Raw genomic sequence first — 15,834 nt, 5'->3', positions numbered from 1 at the left:
AATTGGTAATTTTTTTGAGAAATTGCACACAGATCAAAACTGTCCAAATGGAACCATCTTGGAGTGTGAACGACTCATACAGCATACTTTTTATTTCCATCTTGTAATATTCTTGCTTTAGCTTTTCAGATACGCTTAAAACAATTATTAATTTTAAAGATGAAGTACTGAACACATTTTTATTTAGATAAATCAGTAATTTATTGGAGGACTTTTATTAGATTTTATAATTTTGGAGGAATGCCAGTATATATTTTGATGTGACTGGCAACCCTAAAATATAACCCGAAATATTTGTCATTTAGAAGATTTCGACCAAAGAGCTTGTATCCAGGTCATGGATATAACTTAAAAAACTGCGACAAAGTTTCGAAATTTAACCATCAAAATTCACAATTCTAAAAACAAAAACAATACATTAGCAATATAAAATACAATAGTATTAGTAAAAGTCATATTGTGTAATTTGTCTGAGATTCGAAAATATTATTTAGCAGTTGGTATAATATCTCAATCAGTGGTTATATTTTTTAAACACAAATAATCAACGATAAAATTTAAAAAATACTATTTTTTGAAACTACTCACATACAGTCTACGTAATACGATTATAGTGAGAGCGTGAATGAATTTTAAAATCTCTAAAGTATTTTATCTCGAAAAAGTAAAGTTTTGTTATAAAATATGGCTATGAACCCCACTAAGTTTTTAATTAAAGATCTTATAAACAAGCCTACACCTTTAGAGGTATGGGTTCAAGGAACTATTGAACAAGCGGTTGGGAATGATATTATAATATTGATAATTTCTGATTCTTCTGGGCGAGCTAAAATTGTGAAATGTGGAACTGCTGATGGTGTAATTGATAAAAGTTTATTAAAAAAAGGTAATCAACAAAAATATTATGAATGCTTAATCTATAGTGCCATTCGTAACATTTCTTAATGTATTCTTTATTTATAGACAAGAAATCTGGTATTGGTTCCTTTTTTCCTATACCTATCATTATTAATTACTAATTATCTCTTGTATTTATTTTTGTCATTGTATATAATAATCATCCATTTAAAATTATATTTCTTAATTATACAACCATTTATTTTAAAACCATTCAGCATATTATATGATATTTGCTAAGTCTGTCTTTTATAGGTGTTTACTGTTGCATAATAGGCATAGCAGTAAAAACTAAAGGACTACCAGAAATTGAAGCAACAAAATTTATTGACCTGAGTTCTCAGCCACATATGAAAGCAGCTTGGTATGATGAAGTTAGAGAAGCAGAACTGCTAATACATGGAAAAATAAAACCCATTATTTAAAAAGCATAAAATTTTATTCCCTCACCTTAAATTGGAATGATTGTAAACATAACATTATTTAAATAACATTTCCTTATAAATAACATATTGCCTTCATATAAAATTAAATTCATTTACAGTTTAGCACCAGACTTAAGTAGGGGTCCCAGTTTTTGAGCGAGCATAATATTGCCAGAAATCTTAATTTTTCCCTTCAAATAAGCAACTTGCGGGCTTAATGTTCCTGCAGCGATTTCAATCATGTCATCATCAGATACTGTCAATGTTGTATCTGCTTTACCATTCTTGGGTTCACCCTGATATACACTTATGGCCCATTTTAAGTCCAAAGCTGAAATAAATAATTATGGGACATTATATATTACTAGCAGACTCGGTCAAGCTTTGCTGTGTCTAATGATTTTGTTATATTACATAGTAGTAAACTATTCAAGGGAAACGGTAGGAGAACACCAGTCATGGTGACCCTGGGGACTATGCTTTTTTGGTGGTTATGCCATTAAATTGTAGCTTATGTAAAACATTGGTACTTTCAACACAGCGCCATCTGTTAGAATTGTGACTATCAAATAATAAACAAATATTTCGCAACAAAATAATTTTGCAGGTATAAATTGAGATGTAAGCTATCCTATCTTTTAAGTTGGATCAAACTACACACGGTGTGCAAATATGATTGATATCGGTTCGGTAGTTAAGGAGTCCATAGCGGACCAACAATGTGACACGTAATTTATATATATTAAGATAAGAGACAAATTAAACTTTGTTTAAATGAACTTAACCATTTTTTAGTTATTGTAGACATGGAAATAGGGTTTAACTATTTAAAGCAAGCAAATTAAACAAAAGCATTATACTTAAATATTACATGGCACTCAAGTTAGATTTGAAAACCTTTAAGTAAAAACATGCTTGACTTATACTCTTCCATATAAACAAATTAACATATGATAAGTGTTCATAATGAATATCAACTTTTATTATTAGCATATCCTGCTTCAATACTCACTCCATTGTTTAACAATTTTGCCATTACTTGTAATATTGTACAAGTATACAGCAGCAATACTCTTGGCTTTGTCGGAATTCTCCTTGATCCCTTGCTGGATTTTGGCAAATAATGAGTCACTCTTCAAGTCTACAGACGACGTTGATTGTTGCACTGGAGCTGGGCTTGCTCCATCTTTGACAACAGTCTTCAAGTCCACATATGCACCTGTATAAGAGGAAAATTAAAATATTATATATTTCTATAGACGGCTACTATGGCAAGTAATGGCCAAATGTTATGTGGTGTTTTAGTTTAGTTAACTATAAAATTAGACTATAAGAAACAATTATTTTTTTTTTTTTTTTTTTTTTTTTTTTTTTTTTTTTTTTTTTTTTAAAGACAATTCACACCAATTGACCTAGTCCCATGCTAAGCTGGTGAAGCTTGTGTTATGGGTACTAGGCAACGGATATACATACGTATTATAGATAGATATACATATAAATACATATTTAAACACCCAAGACCTAAGAACAACACCAATTGCTCATCACATCGATGTTCGCCTCAGCCGGGGATCGAACCCGGGACCCATGGATTCGCAGTCAGGGGTACTAACCACTAGACCAATGAGTCGTCAAAGTCGTCAATTTTGCCACCGACATTATCTACTAAGTTTTGTTACTAAAGCTAAAGTAGTCAACTGTAGGTGTTATCAAACATTCACTTTTCGAAAAGTCCTATAAAATCACTCATTTCATAGCTATAGTTTGCTTTTTCAATAAATCTTTTTCTCTACAAAATATTTTCAACCTTACGTGTAAAAAAAAACATTTAATCATGTAGGTAACATAATGAACACTACTTTTACATTTACTGCCAGTTCTCAAATCAAGGGCGTAGAACGGAAGAGAAGAACTGGCAATAAACTCTCCGCCACTCTTTTTAATCGCCATTTTTTTTTTACACAACATTTGTAAGGAGCTGCAACCATTACACCATGTTCTACATGACATATCAAGTAATTAATAATAATAACATAAACTAAAAAAAAAAACAAAGATTTGTCTATCAGCAGGAGGCATGGTGAAATAGGAGCACGCACTTACATTCTCGTGGGAACAACAAGCAAACACATAGTCGAAATAAGCAACATCACCACATACACGAATTCAAGTACGACCAGTCACCACAAGTAACACCCGTTCACGAGCATGACGCATGGCCAGCCATCAGCCCCCTCGCCATATTTTTGGGAGCCGCATGGACGCCGCCACAAGCAATGACATTTAAGTTAGCATGACGATCCTTGAAATGTGAACTTCTAACGAACTACGTCTGTTTAAGTATGCTAAGATGTTTTTCTACTAATATTTTTAATATTGTTAAATTTGTAGGAGAGCCACTAGTCCTTACATTTAGAGTAACATTCACTTTCTATAACTTACCAGCTATAACTATGTTTCCAGTCTCCTTAACCTTAGTCTGGAAGTGTACGCGAGTACCTTCCAACCACATCTCGGTGACCAGGGTTTGTCCTGGAAGTACTGGCTTCGCAAACCGAGCTTTTATGGCCTTCACATTCTTGGATTCACTGCCTGCATATCTTAGGAATATTTTATAATGATTAAAGTCTAGAGTCAAAATCTTATATGAGGTGGTATCATCACAATAGTGATGGGAATAATTAAATTAATAGTTTGCAGAATTAAATATTGCCAATCTTGGATTGGAGCTTGGGTTAATAATTGAAAACAGATTATGCCGAATGCATTTTGTACTGATTGGAATTTAAACTTATGTTACAGTACTTTTTTAAATGATTTTAAAATTGTTTTTTCTAGTAATTATATTAAATTTAGAACTTATACCAGCCTGACTGTTAGAGTAATTAAAACTAATAATAGCTAAATTAATTTATAAAATGTAAAATTAAAAATCATTGTTACATATCTTTACAAATGGTTAAGAACTTACTTGGCAATAACATGTCTGACTGAGAAGCCGAGAGAGGCCAATCCGTGCAAGATGGGTTTGGGGTGACCACTTGCTGAAGCCACATTGGGGTCAATATGAAGTGGGTTCAAGTCTCCGGATAACCTTTAAATTTTAAATATCTATCGCATTAGAATATATTTACGTAAATATATGTTACAGGATTGAATATTTAGAGAATTAATAAAATAAATGCTTTTTGAGTTTTAGGTACATATTCTAATTCATATCTCAAGTCACATTCTTTTCCTGAGTGCTGTCAAATATGTCAAACTTTATACAGGAAAAAGGTTTGACAGCTCTGGATTTATGTTTGATTGACGTTATACAATACGGGCTTGGGCTTAAGGCTATTGCAATTGAGACCAAATATTATTTGCCATGCTTCGTATGTATGATAGGGCCGGGACACCTACGCTTAACCACTAACACTGCTCACAGTATTAAGCTTCTTAATATTTATAAATTACGTGTCACGTTGTTTGTCCGCTATGGACTCCTAAACTACCGAACTGATATCAACCAAATTTGCACACCGTGTACAGTTTGATCTAACTTAAAAGATAGGATAGCTTACATCTTAATTTATACCCGCAATATTATTTTATTGCAAATTATTTGTTCATTATTTGATATTCACAATTCTAACAGATGGCGCTGTGTTTGAAAGTACCAACGTTTCACATAAGCTACAATTTAATGGCATCTGTGTAAAAAAGCATGGTAGTCCTCATGACTGGTGTTTTCCTAGCGTTTCCCATGAATAGTTTACTACTATGTAATATAACAAAAAACCTAGCCACAGCAACGCTTGGCCGAGTCTGCTAGTTTTATATATAATCTTTAATGTTTACCTATATAATGCAGCTTGATCCTCAGCAGTGCGCTGTTCCAATACAGCATCAGGTGACCTCTTCGGAGGTGGGACTACTCCCACCGCCTTATCACTGCTTCGTGGTCCGTTGAACCCTCCCTGACCGACAACGAAAACGTGCTGCTGGGTGCGGACCACTAGCTCTTTGTCTTGGTACACTTCGCCTGATAAATATTAAAACATTATCTCAAATCTTACGGGAGCCATATTAAGGCCTAAGTCTCCACTATAACCCTCAGATTCAGAAACAACACTCGTAACTCACTCACTAACTTAGGGTAAGTTATGTGTTACGCCCCTTAACGCCTATTTCAATATATTTTATAATAGTAGTTTATGCAACTGTCATATAATAGAGGGTATTAAAACATGTGTGTAGTTTTAGTTCAAAATAAGATTACACGAGTGTTTTAATACCTAATTATATGCAGTTGCATACACTACTTTATTTAATCTCTTCATTTAAAAATGTATTTAAGTATCGTCGGTGTTGCTTGACATTTTTGCTACTAAAGTTTTATCCAACAAAATATTACTCAAATTCGTATGTACGAAATAGCGCCAAAATGGAAAAAGTCTGTTATTGGTCTATTGGCTCGGAACCAGCGCGTTGCGCGCGCAGCACGCTCACCACAGATAATGTCTACTTCAATTGAATTGAAACCTCCTTGGTCGGGACACATTGTACCTACTTTAATAATTAAAAAATTGTTTAAAAGCATTGTTTTCTTAGGAGAATAATGCTTTAATTTAATTTTTTAATTTTCTTAAAGAAATGACAAGAGTGAGACTATAAATTTTTTTTAAAGCAACAAATGAATTATTACAGGTATAGTCTTGTATAACTTTCAAAACCTGAAAAGAAAATTTATTTGAATGTATTTTGACTTGATGTGAAAATACTTACTGTTAACAAGAGCTATGGCACTGGAGCCCTTATCCAAAACGTCGACCACATAGTTCCTGGTGGTGAAGTTTCCCTCTGTCCCCGGGAAATCACCAAAAAACTCCACGTACTGCTCGCCGTGAAGTATCTACGCGAGACAATTTCTTTTAACAATTTAGAAGCTTGGGAAATTTTAAAAATTTTCAAATTAGATTTTCGAAAAATATAAAAACTACTTTTTATAAACACAATTATTTAATATGTGTAAAATAGTTTTTTTACTACGACAAACAAAATAATTTACGTATCAATAAAAATATTTAAGAATAAAATAACATATTTGTTATCATATTTATATTTTTCGTGATTAAGTTTTTTATCAAAATAGATAAATATAATCTATTATTGTTATCACATCGTCCGCTGATATCTTGGTTGTTTATTTTGTATCCTTACACAGAAATTAAAGGGCCGTTCAAATATTACGTAAGCAGATTTACTACAATTCCTTATTTTCCCTTCTCCCTTGTCAGAAAAAGCAAAGCTCTTACAAAAGTACAAAATGTATAGAAGTATGAGAGTGTATGAGATTTTTTTAACTTCGAAAATTTTTTGGTATAACTTGCATTTGTCTAATTGACTTCAACTTTTCAGTCGATTAACAGTAACACAAACAATAACTTGCTTTGCTTATAACACGTCAAATGACAAATCATCAATCGTATCAAAGCAATACAATAAATTGAACGAAAAAATTTAGACAAATGAATAGCGCACGGTAATTCTAAGCTACTGCTGACGTAATCACCATCTATATCCAGCCCCCCCCCCCCCCCCCCGAAATCATCAACCAAAATAAAAAAATCTAAGACCCCCCTTGCCCCCCTATAGTGCTTACGTTTTTATATAAAAACCGGACGAATAGAACTCATTAAAAAAACTTACATTAGTAAAGTCAGCATATTTCCCTTTAGGCATGGCATTGCCCACGACGGGTGATTCCATGCACATCCCTGCTAGGATGAAGAATGTGGGTAGAGCTGTGAACTGCTCATGACTCTCATAAAGGAACTTGAGGTCTGACGGGTTCACAACTGATGCTCCAACTGAAGAAAAACAATTACTATACTATTCATCGGGGAAAATGCAACTCAAAGCGAATTTATTAATCTTTTTTTTTTATAATTATTAATCATACAATCAGTCTTTGCGACTATAAGTAGATACGTTGAGAGCTTTTTTATTAATCTAAAATTAAAATAGTTTCGTCAAAAGAAAAGTGACTTAGGGAGCGTTCAAGTATTACGTCACGCAATTTTTGGAGATTATTGAGGACCCCCCCCCCCCATGTAACGCGCCGTAACGTTTTTCTGTACCCAAGTATAGTAAAACGTTTCGTGATCACCTAGTGACTCTATATACCTAAAAGTTAGCATTATGTGGTGTAAAGTACAGGAAAGTTGAAAATAATATTAACAATAACGGCTTAATTCAATCCCCGCCCCGCAACGTTTTACAAAAAGACCCCCCCCCCCAAATTCTTTACGTAATACTTGAACGTTCCCTTAGTTACAAAATATTAAAAACTTAAATGAATTCTAGATATAATAATAAAACTTTATTCATGAAATAAATATGGACAAAACTATCGCTAGTCCCTAAAACACACTCCCTAGTGTAACTAGATTACAATTATTCCGTCGTATTAAAACAATTTTTTTTAATAAAAGTAGTCTTACTGTTACTAATAAAAAAAAAGTTGTGTAAGACCTTAAGCATGGGTGAATGTATGTATCTTTATATATATAATTCTTCTGTGAGTGTGTATGTCACTGAACTTCTCTCAAACGACTGGACCGATTTTGATGAAATTTTTTGTGTGTGTTCAAGGGGATCTGGGAATGGTTTAGATTCACAAATCAGCCCGGCAGGTGGCGCTGCAGTCGGTACTTTCATACTTTAATATCCTAATAGCTTGAAATATCATGCAGGACAACGTCTGTGGGGTCCACTAGTATGTATATATGAAACGGCCAGCTTTACTATACATTAATAAATACAGACCTCCTAAAGCGTAGCATACGAGGTCCTTTGAATTGTAGCTGTATGTCGACCAATATGAAGGATGAACGCTGTCCATTTTACTACGATCTTCGAAGTCCTAGAACAAATAGTATATATATACGCACCGTTTGATCATTTATCTTATCAAAATCAATTTTTGAAAAATATTGCATATTTGGTTAAATATTTGTATTTGTTAAATTTTTTTCAAGTTTAATATAATTTTTTTTTGTTTTATTTCTTTTATCATTGTAATGATTTCCTTTTAATTAAATCCACACTTATCATTGATACAATGCATGTATTATTTCAAGCGTGTGCCTTTTTAAAATGAAAATCTTTTTTCTATAACCTGATATAGTAGGAGGTAGGAGAATAAAAGAAAAAAAATACATTGAATTCATGTATACCTCAGACATTATGCAGAGAGACAATTCATTATAGATTTATGTAATTTACTGAGATTGTTTAAAAGGTTGCAAAAAAATTCAACGATAGCCCAGTTGCGAAAGCTCAAACTTAAACTCAAAATATCTTTATTCAAGTGGGTAACCAAGTACACTTTTGAATTGTCAAGTTAAATTATTTGTTTATCAAATAATTTTATAAATTGAGAATCATTACATTATTTAGTTTGCATAATGACTCACCTGTAAGCTTTGAACGAGATCCATAGTGACTTCTGTAATTTTGTCGATCCTTCTAGCACCATTCATATTCACAACTTCAGCCCATTTCTCCCTAACAGATTCAATCGTTACTGGATCAGCTGGTTTGTTCCTAAAACACATGAAATTATGCCATTCTCAAACATTTACTGAAAAAAAAGTGCGTGCGTGCGTACACAATGTGTTAGAAGTGAAACTTCTTTGTAAATTAATTATTACTAAGGTAAAAGCCCCAATCATGTACCAGTAGGTATATTATGATCACTTCATGTGTTTGAATACCTATATTAGTGAATATACATATATGTATATACAAATTGAAAATATACGAAATTATATTTTAAAAATCAAAATTTCGTAAAGAGAATTTATGAAATATTAGTATTTTATATTTTATGCAAAATAATTTATTGAAATCTCAAATGACGAATATAATATTTAAAAAAAAAACTATAAATATAAAATACTAATATTTGACATATTGCTACGTTCGCCCTTTTTCACTCTCAATCGCTCTCTCCCTTTTCTTCGACAAAAACGTTGCAAATCGTCGTGACGCTGAGTAAAAATTTTACCCTCATGCGCCTAAAAAAGTTTCATTAAAAAAAAAAACTCAGAAAAATTTGCAACAATATTCTTGCCAATATTTGTCAGAAGGGAGGGATAATAAAAGTCCAAATATTGCCTCAGTGAACCTAATTTAAAAATGAAGTTTTGTGACATAGTGCAATATTATTGTCTCACCTTAGTGGAACACCCTGTGATCTAACAAGGTGTGCTTTGTGTGCAAAACCTAGAGTTGAGTCAATTATTACACCATTGTCCTCAAATGATTCGTGCACCATGTATGCCTGGAAAAGTATTAAAAAACTGCATTTTTTTAAATTAAAAAAAAACATCGTTACCATGACAAAAACAACGTAATCATTGGTTAATCTATGGTACAAGAACGTTTTAGGATTGTTTAGTAAATTCATATTTATTCAAAACATCAAGCTGTTCTGTTATAAGTACATTTTAACCTACATAATAATAAGAATTAAAAAAATAAAGTTAGATAACTTAAAATCTTTCAAAATGTCGCCAAAAACTCTCTTAGAACACAGTTTCTTGTTTTGTGAGAACTATCATATTTTTGGACGTCAACCTTAACCTTCTAATCTTCATTCATTCATTTCGTGGTAGTTTTAAATATAGCGCGACGAAGTGTTGGAATAATATCCCTCCTCCGCTGAAGAGTTTTCAATTAAAGTAGAATTTTAGTCGCAGTTATAAGACACATCTACTTACTCAACAAAAGTCCCACGATATTTAGTTTTTATCCACCCAAAAAACAAAAACAAAATCTACTTATTTACAATTATTCTTATTTTTAACTTTTAATTTTATTTTATTTATTATACACCGTTACACACGATTTACTTACACTTCTAACTTTAATATTATTATTATTTTTTTCTACTTGGTATTATTATTATTTATTTTATTAGAGGCGCAAACTAGCTGCTGTGGTCTCTGGCAGAATGACCAGCGCTGTGGAACTTTTGGCTCCTCAGCATAATGCTGAGCCAGGGCCAATTACAACCACAGTACACACACATTGCACACTGGAAGCGAAACGAATGGCAAAACGGAATTTTTATTTTTATTGTTTTTGATGTCTTATTTTATTTTTTTCTTTAAGTATTGTTATTTTGTGTGTTTATGTGTGTATGTTTTCGTTTGTAATAAATGTTATGTCTCTGTCTAATCAGGATCTTTAAATGTCAACAGTTGTCTATATTTTTTTCCGTATGATGTTTGACATGTTTGACAGCGCTCAAGACGAGATTGTGACTTGAGATACGAATTAGAATATGGAGCTTAGTGTAAATAAAAGATAATTATTAATTAAACATTCCTATTATTTACTATGAACAAAACGATGATATATGATAAAAATAATATTATAAAAGAAAGTGCTCCTCCTCCAGGAGAGCCGAATGTTTGAAATGAAATGTTTCATCAGAGAATCAAACCAAACAAGATATATGAAATGGGTAGAAAATCCTTACCACAACTGGAGCAATGAGTTCTGGCTTCATAGCTTGGAACATGTCTGGTGGTAAAATGTCTTCGGTAAGGCGTGAGGCTGCTGTCGGTACAATTGTGTTCACTTTGATGTTGTATTTGGCACCTTCGATCGCCAAAGTACTTGCTAACCCTACCAAGCCCATTTTTGCCGCGCTATATAAAACAGTTACATTAACAAAGGGAAAATTATTAGTGTAAGCATAAACATTTAAAACTGAACAGACTATTCGGCCATATATATACAAAAAATAAATCAGATGGGCGATTTACCTGTAATTGGCCTGTCCAAAATTGCCAATAAGCCCAGCATTGCTTGATGTCATGACAACACGGCCAAACTTTTGTTTCTTGAAAGCGTCCCATGCCGCTTGTGTGGTTTTGTATGCTCCTTTCAAATGTACAGCATGAACTAAGTCCCAGTCCTGATGCATAAAACGCATATTACTAAGTTGAATATAACCTAAATAATGCTTGCTTAGATCTCCGAAGGATCACCTACTGGGAAGATGCAATGACCAGAGACAAAAGGCTAAAATGGAGATGGACAGGACACCTGCTCAGAGGCCAAAGGGCAAAATGGTCGAAAAAAGTCACTCAATGTACACCTCGCTACAATACCAAGCGAAGGAGAGGAAGAACATGTGCGCGGTGGGCTGATGACTTCAAAAAAGCCACCGGTCCTCTGTGGCAAAGACTTGCCGGGGATAGGAAGCACTGGAAACAGCTGGAGGAGGCCTTTGTGCCACAAAGGCAAGATGTGCAACAACACCTTCTTAAAGAACTTTTTTTTATATACATATATATTTTAGTAAACTTTCTCTTGTATTAGCTAAAATGAAGGCATTGAAATTGAAGATTTACATAACAATGGAAGAATACATATGAGTACATTTTATAATAATAATGTAATTTACTATAAGACCTATCTATGTATGAGCAATTCTTGTAAGTTTACATGGTCTAAGAACATATTTCTCTTTCCTTGCGAAAATATTAATATCATAGAGTTTCATTTTAGCAAAGCTAATTAAGGATGGTAAATTCAATATTTTTTCTATACAATATTAAGCAGATTAAGAAAAGTAATTTACACAAAAAAAATTGCATAATCATACCTTAAGGTATGCAAAGATAAACAAAAAATGTCCTTACATAAAATTAGAAAACAAAAATAATACAATTTACATTTTTTATCTGATAAGGCATACAAGTTATCTGAATTTATTGAGGCAAATAAAATATAACTGCATAATTGCTTGATACAAGTGAGTTACATCATATTCTTATCATAAGAAAAGGTATATTGAACTCCCTACATAAACTGTAAATATTTTGTACAATGTTTTTCTGGCCTTTATTCATTCCTTAATATACAAAAAATATAACTTTACATAGCCTTCATTACCTGTTCTGACATTTTCTGGAAACTTCTATCACGGAGAATTCCAGCATTATTAATGAGAATGTCAATACGTCCATAGTTATCTAGTGCTGTTTTAATAATTTTTTCACCCTCCACTACAGAATTGTAATCAGCTACTGCCTCTCCACCTACATAAGGCAAAAGTGATTTAAAATCAAAAACATATCTTTGATGAAAGCAAACTTAACAATTTTTTTTGTAATTGGTACATTTTATCTATAATTAGGTTTTATAATTCCATTTATTGTGCTTTTAAAAAGGTAATAACAAATACTGTTGACGTAAGCCAAGGAAAATGAGTTCCTGTTGGATATTACAATAATAATCTACAAATTTCCTGTAAGGATAAATATTCAATGTACATCCAAGAATATGTCAAATTTTGAAAAATAACACTAACACCTTCAATATTAAAAACATAAATTAACATATCTGCATTGTCTTGTAAGCAACAACTTTAAAATATGTACCTTAATGCTTATTTTAATAATATCTCAACTAAAATGCAAAACATTGTTCATAACATAGCTTGTTAAATATATATATAATATACTACAGTTCAACAACGATAGTTAAGTTAGTTAGTATTTAGTAATATATTAAAACACAAACTAATAAATAATGATTAGCATAATTATGAATACAGTGAATCTGACCTTTGGCTTTTATTTCCTTTACGACCTCATCTGCAAAATTTGACTTGCCAATTCCGTCTCTGGCACTGCCTAGATCATTGACTACAACTTTAGCCCCTCTTGAACCCAAGAGTAGGGCGTAGGCTTTCCCAAGCCCACCACCAGCTCCGGTAACTACGGCAACACGACCGTCGAATCGTAACTGCTCCATTGTCGCTACTACAGCAAACTGAACATTAAACAGTGCAAGCGTAAAGTTATATATTATTTATGTTAATGTATGAGAATAAATGACAGAACTTACGAGTCACAAATTTCGTTCGGTCAAAGTCCCTTGACCCTTGATAAAATAAATGTTAGGTATTATATTCTAAAGTTGATAATATTTTGATATTAGACAATCGTCATTATTTTGACTAATGTCTATGTGACTGTGACAGTTTAGTTTTTAAAACATAGTTTTCATTGTAGTGCTTTGTCAAACGCCATGTTTTCCTATTAAATATATAAAAGTTTAACAATCTGTGATAGAAATTTAATTTCAAAATCAACGGTTACAACCTGTTGTTTATTTGTCCTTGTTGTGTTTGTATTTTTGTAAATGTATTTAGAATTGTGAAAATTACTTCTATGTGCCAGTATAATTAATAATGTAAAATGTGTCACTACACTCATAAATATACATAATATCTAGATTTATTTCGTATGGTTTGTTTGAAGAAAATTACTTCTGCAGCGTACAATATTAATCAGTTTTCTCATCAATGGATCATCTAGCGAGTAAGTTATTAACTATAGTTATGTATATTAAAAATAGCAAAGTATATTTAATAAGCATTCCTTTCAGTTATTTACAACGAAAATCAATGGAGGATTAATGCAGTGTCGCCTTTAAATAACTTGCATTTTAACGAGGTGAAATTAAAGCAATATGCTACAACAATTAAACAACACCTTGTTCGTGCGGTTTTCGCAAACCCTTCCATTAAGTTCACTGTTTCTTTTGAAGAGTTACCATACCTGAAGTTTTCTCCAGATGATCCTAATGGAATCCTGGTATGTAAAAAAAAAGTTATCCCAAAAGATATAAAATCTTGCGCTAATTATATCAAGATAATTGATTGCTTTGTAGCTATTTTTTATTTATTTGTTAAATTAATCATTAAGAAAGCAATTATCTTGTTTCTTCAAAATATATCGATGAATAAAACCCAACATTATAATGTGTTTTAGCTAAGAGTGGAATCAGTTAAAGAATCAAAAACAAAAACGGCTTATGAAGCAATTTTTCTGACATGGGGTACACATTTAACACTAACAGATGCCATCCACTTACCTTACATGCTTGAAAGAGGTGAACAAAGAGTTGGTGTATCTGTGAAGAGTTCCTTGCAAAATATATTTGACTGTAACATTAAGGAATACAATTTTTCACAGGTATATTAAATCAATGTGATTTTTTTATTTATTTTTATGATACTATCTTCTATCTCCTACCTTTTATGAGTTGTATAACAATTTCATATACATGTTAGCAGTATCAGTTGAAAGTTTATTTTTCAGTTATCCCTTAACTTTTGTATTACTGCACAAAAGTAGATATTTCTTATGCTATAGAATTGCCATATATAATAATCGAATTGCCATGATAACATGGACTGACAAGTTGTGTCCATTGATCAGAATTCCATATAATCAAGTAATCTGCCGGCTTAGGCTAGGACTACCAGTTTACACTACATATATACATTCTAATTCTATAAAAGTGAATCCTAGTTTAACTTTTGAATGTTAATGTTCTATCTAGATTCGAGAAATAAATACCAAAAGAAATCCACAATTTAATTTGGGAATTCAATTGTGAATTTATTCTGTTTTCAAACTAGCATTTCATTTTTAGTTGTTTTTATAGTATATATATATATATATATATATATATATAATTTATACATGTTTTAATATATTCTCTTAAAAATTGATACATAATAATTTTGTGTTAATTGTAATCTATGTTTTTCTTTATGTAATTCTTTTGTCATTTTAGTTACAGTTACTACAAATAGGATTCAATTTTCTCAATGTTGATACTTCTAAAAGTACAGATCTTTTCATAATTGGCTATAAAATACCACAAACTGATATAACCCAGAAAGTATCGTTTAAATTTGAGGTTGGTGAAATGAGGAGAATTTGGAACAGGTATTGATTTACTTTAAGGGCTAACATTTTAGTAATATACAAATTGAGAGTTTCCATATTTATAAAAATGAAGTAACTATTACTATGTAGCAAAAGTAATAAAATTTATTTCATAAAATCTGCTCAAAAAGTACAATGAATTTTTTTATAAATTCATACCTGCTATTATGAACATAACTGCTAGTGATGTTTTGTCTTGTTTTTAAAATAAATAAACATTGCAACATTCTTTAACAATTTAATAGCTTATGTGGGTGACTGAAAATCTTTAATATGAAAACACTTGTTTCAGCCTTAAAAAGGAGTGTTTAAATGAACTAGAATTGGTTCAAGTGATGTACCAAAATCTGCAAAATCAAATATTTTATATGATTACATTAGATGTTACAGTATTTGAGCTAAGTGAAGTTATTTTACCTAATGCTGAAGTAAGGAGCAATGGTACAGTGAAAATGAAGACAGCACAGGCTATAAACTCACTATTTGTATCATTGAACCAGTATTTCAGATAAGATTCGGGAGTCAGTACAAGTTTCACTAATTAAGATTTGTTGTATTAGATTAGTTATTAAACTTTCATTGACATAGGGTATTGTAATTGAAATCATTTTATCTTTATGTTGTACATTGTTAACTACAGAACAAGAGTCAGTAAAAGTTTCACTAATTAGATTTGTTGTATTATCCTTAAATATCCCATA

General features: G+C 31.7%; 2 protein-coding genes across 4 annotated transcripts; one reads left to right on the top strand and one right to left on the bottom strand.

The window, feature by feature from the left end:
• The first annotated feature begins 352 nt into the window (after nucleotides 1-352).
• On the top strand, nucleotides 353-1,324 carry LOC125062961. The gene is made up of 2 exons (XM_047669146.1): nucleotides 353-886; nucleotides 1,153-1,324. The coding sequence occupies exons 1-2, from the start codon at nucleotides 685-687 to the stop codon at nucleotides 1,320-1,322; spliced, it is 372 nt and encodes a 123-aa protein (XP_047525102.1). The 5' UTR covers nucleotides 353-684; the 3' UTR covers nucleotides 1,323-1,324.
• LOC125062929 (peroxisomal multifunctional enzyme type 2-like) lies at nucleotides 1,318-15,375 on the bottom strand. 3 transcript variants are annotated; one of them, XM_047669134.1, is made up of 16 exons: nucleotides 15,293-15,375; nucleotides 14,271-14,340; nucleotides 12,956-13,163; nucleotides 12,282-12,427; nucleotides 11,147-11,298; nucleotides 10,858-11,029; nucleotides 9,548-9,654; nucleotides 8,786-8,915; nucleotides 8,136-8,232; nucleotides 7,017-7,177; nucleotides 6,093-6,219; nucleotides 5,166-5,349; nucleotides 4,294-4,416; nucleotides 3,765-3,922; nucleotides 2,335-2,541; nucleotides 1,318-1,653 (listed from the first exon to the last, which is right to left on the bottom strand). In XM_047669134.1, exons 1-16 carry the CDS (start codon nucleotides 15,358-15,360, stop codon nucleotides 1,436-1,438), a joined length of 2,328 nt encoding a protein of 775 aa, XP_047525090.1. In that variant the 5' UTR covers nucleotides 15,361-15,375; the 3' UTR covers nucleotides 1,318-1,435. The 3 variants fall into 3 exon arrangements, with proteins under 3 accessions (XP_047525090.1, XP_047525091.1, XP_047525092.1); XM_047669135.1 differs by lacking the exons at nucleotides 14,271-14,340; nucleotides 15,293-15,375 and adding an exon at nucleotides 13,239-13,367; XM_047669136.1 differs by lacking the exons at nucleotides 14,271-14,340; nucleotides 15,293-15,375 and adding an exon at nucleotides 13,239-13,355 and having other exon boundaries at nucleotides 12,956-13,153.
• Nucleotides 15,376-15,834: the final 459 nt, after the last annotated feature.

Source organism: Pieris napi, chromosome 2 (genome assembly GCF_905475465.1).
Source record: "Pieris napi chromosome 2, ilPieNapi1.2, whole genome shotgun sequence".
Lineage (NCBI taxonomy): Eukaryota > Metazoa > Arthropoda > Insecta > Lepidoptera > Pieridae > Pieris > Pieris napi.
The sequence above is the reverse complement of the archived record's forward strand: the minus strand, read 5'-3'. Positions and strand labels throughout refer to the sequence as shown.

Coding starts and splice junctions, on each gene's coding strand:
- LOC125062929 (XM_047669134.1), bottom strand. CDS start 15,360: ATGTTGCAATGTTTATTTATTTTAAAAACAAGACAAAACATCACTAGC. Junction 12,428..12,955: donor AAAGGAAATAAAAGCCAAAG/GTCAGATTCACT, acceptor TGCCTTATGTAG/GTGGAGAGGCAGTAGCTGAT. Junction 9,655..10,857: donor AACTCATTGCTCCAGTTGTG/GTAAGGATTTTC, acceptor ATACTTTTCCAG/GCATACATGGTGCACGAATC.
- LOC125062961 (XM_047669146.1), top strand. CDS start 685: ATGGCTATGAACCCCACTAAGTTTTTAATTAAAGATCTTATAAACAAG. Junction 887..1,152: donor TAAAAGTTTATTAAAAAAAG/GTAATCAACAAA, acceptor TGTCTTTTATAG/GTGTTTACTGTTGCATAATA.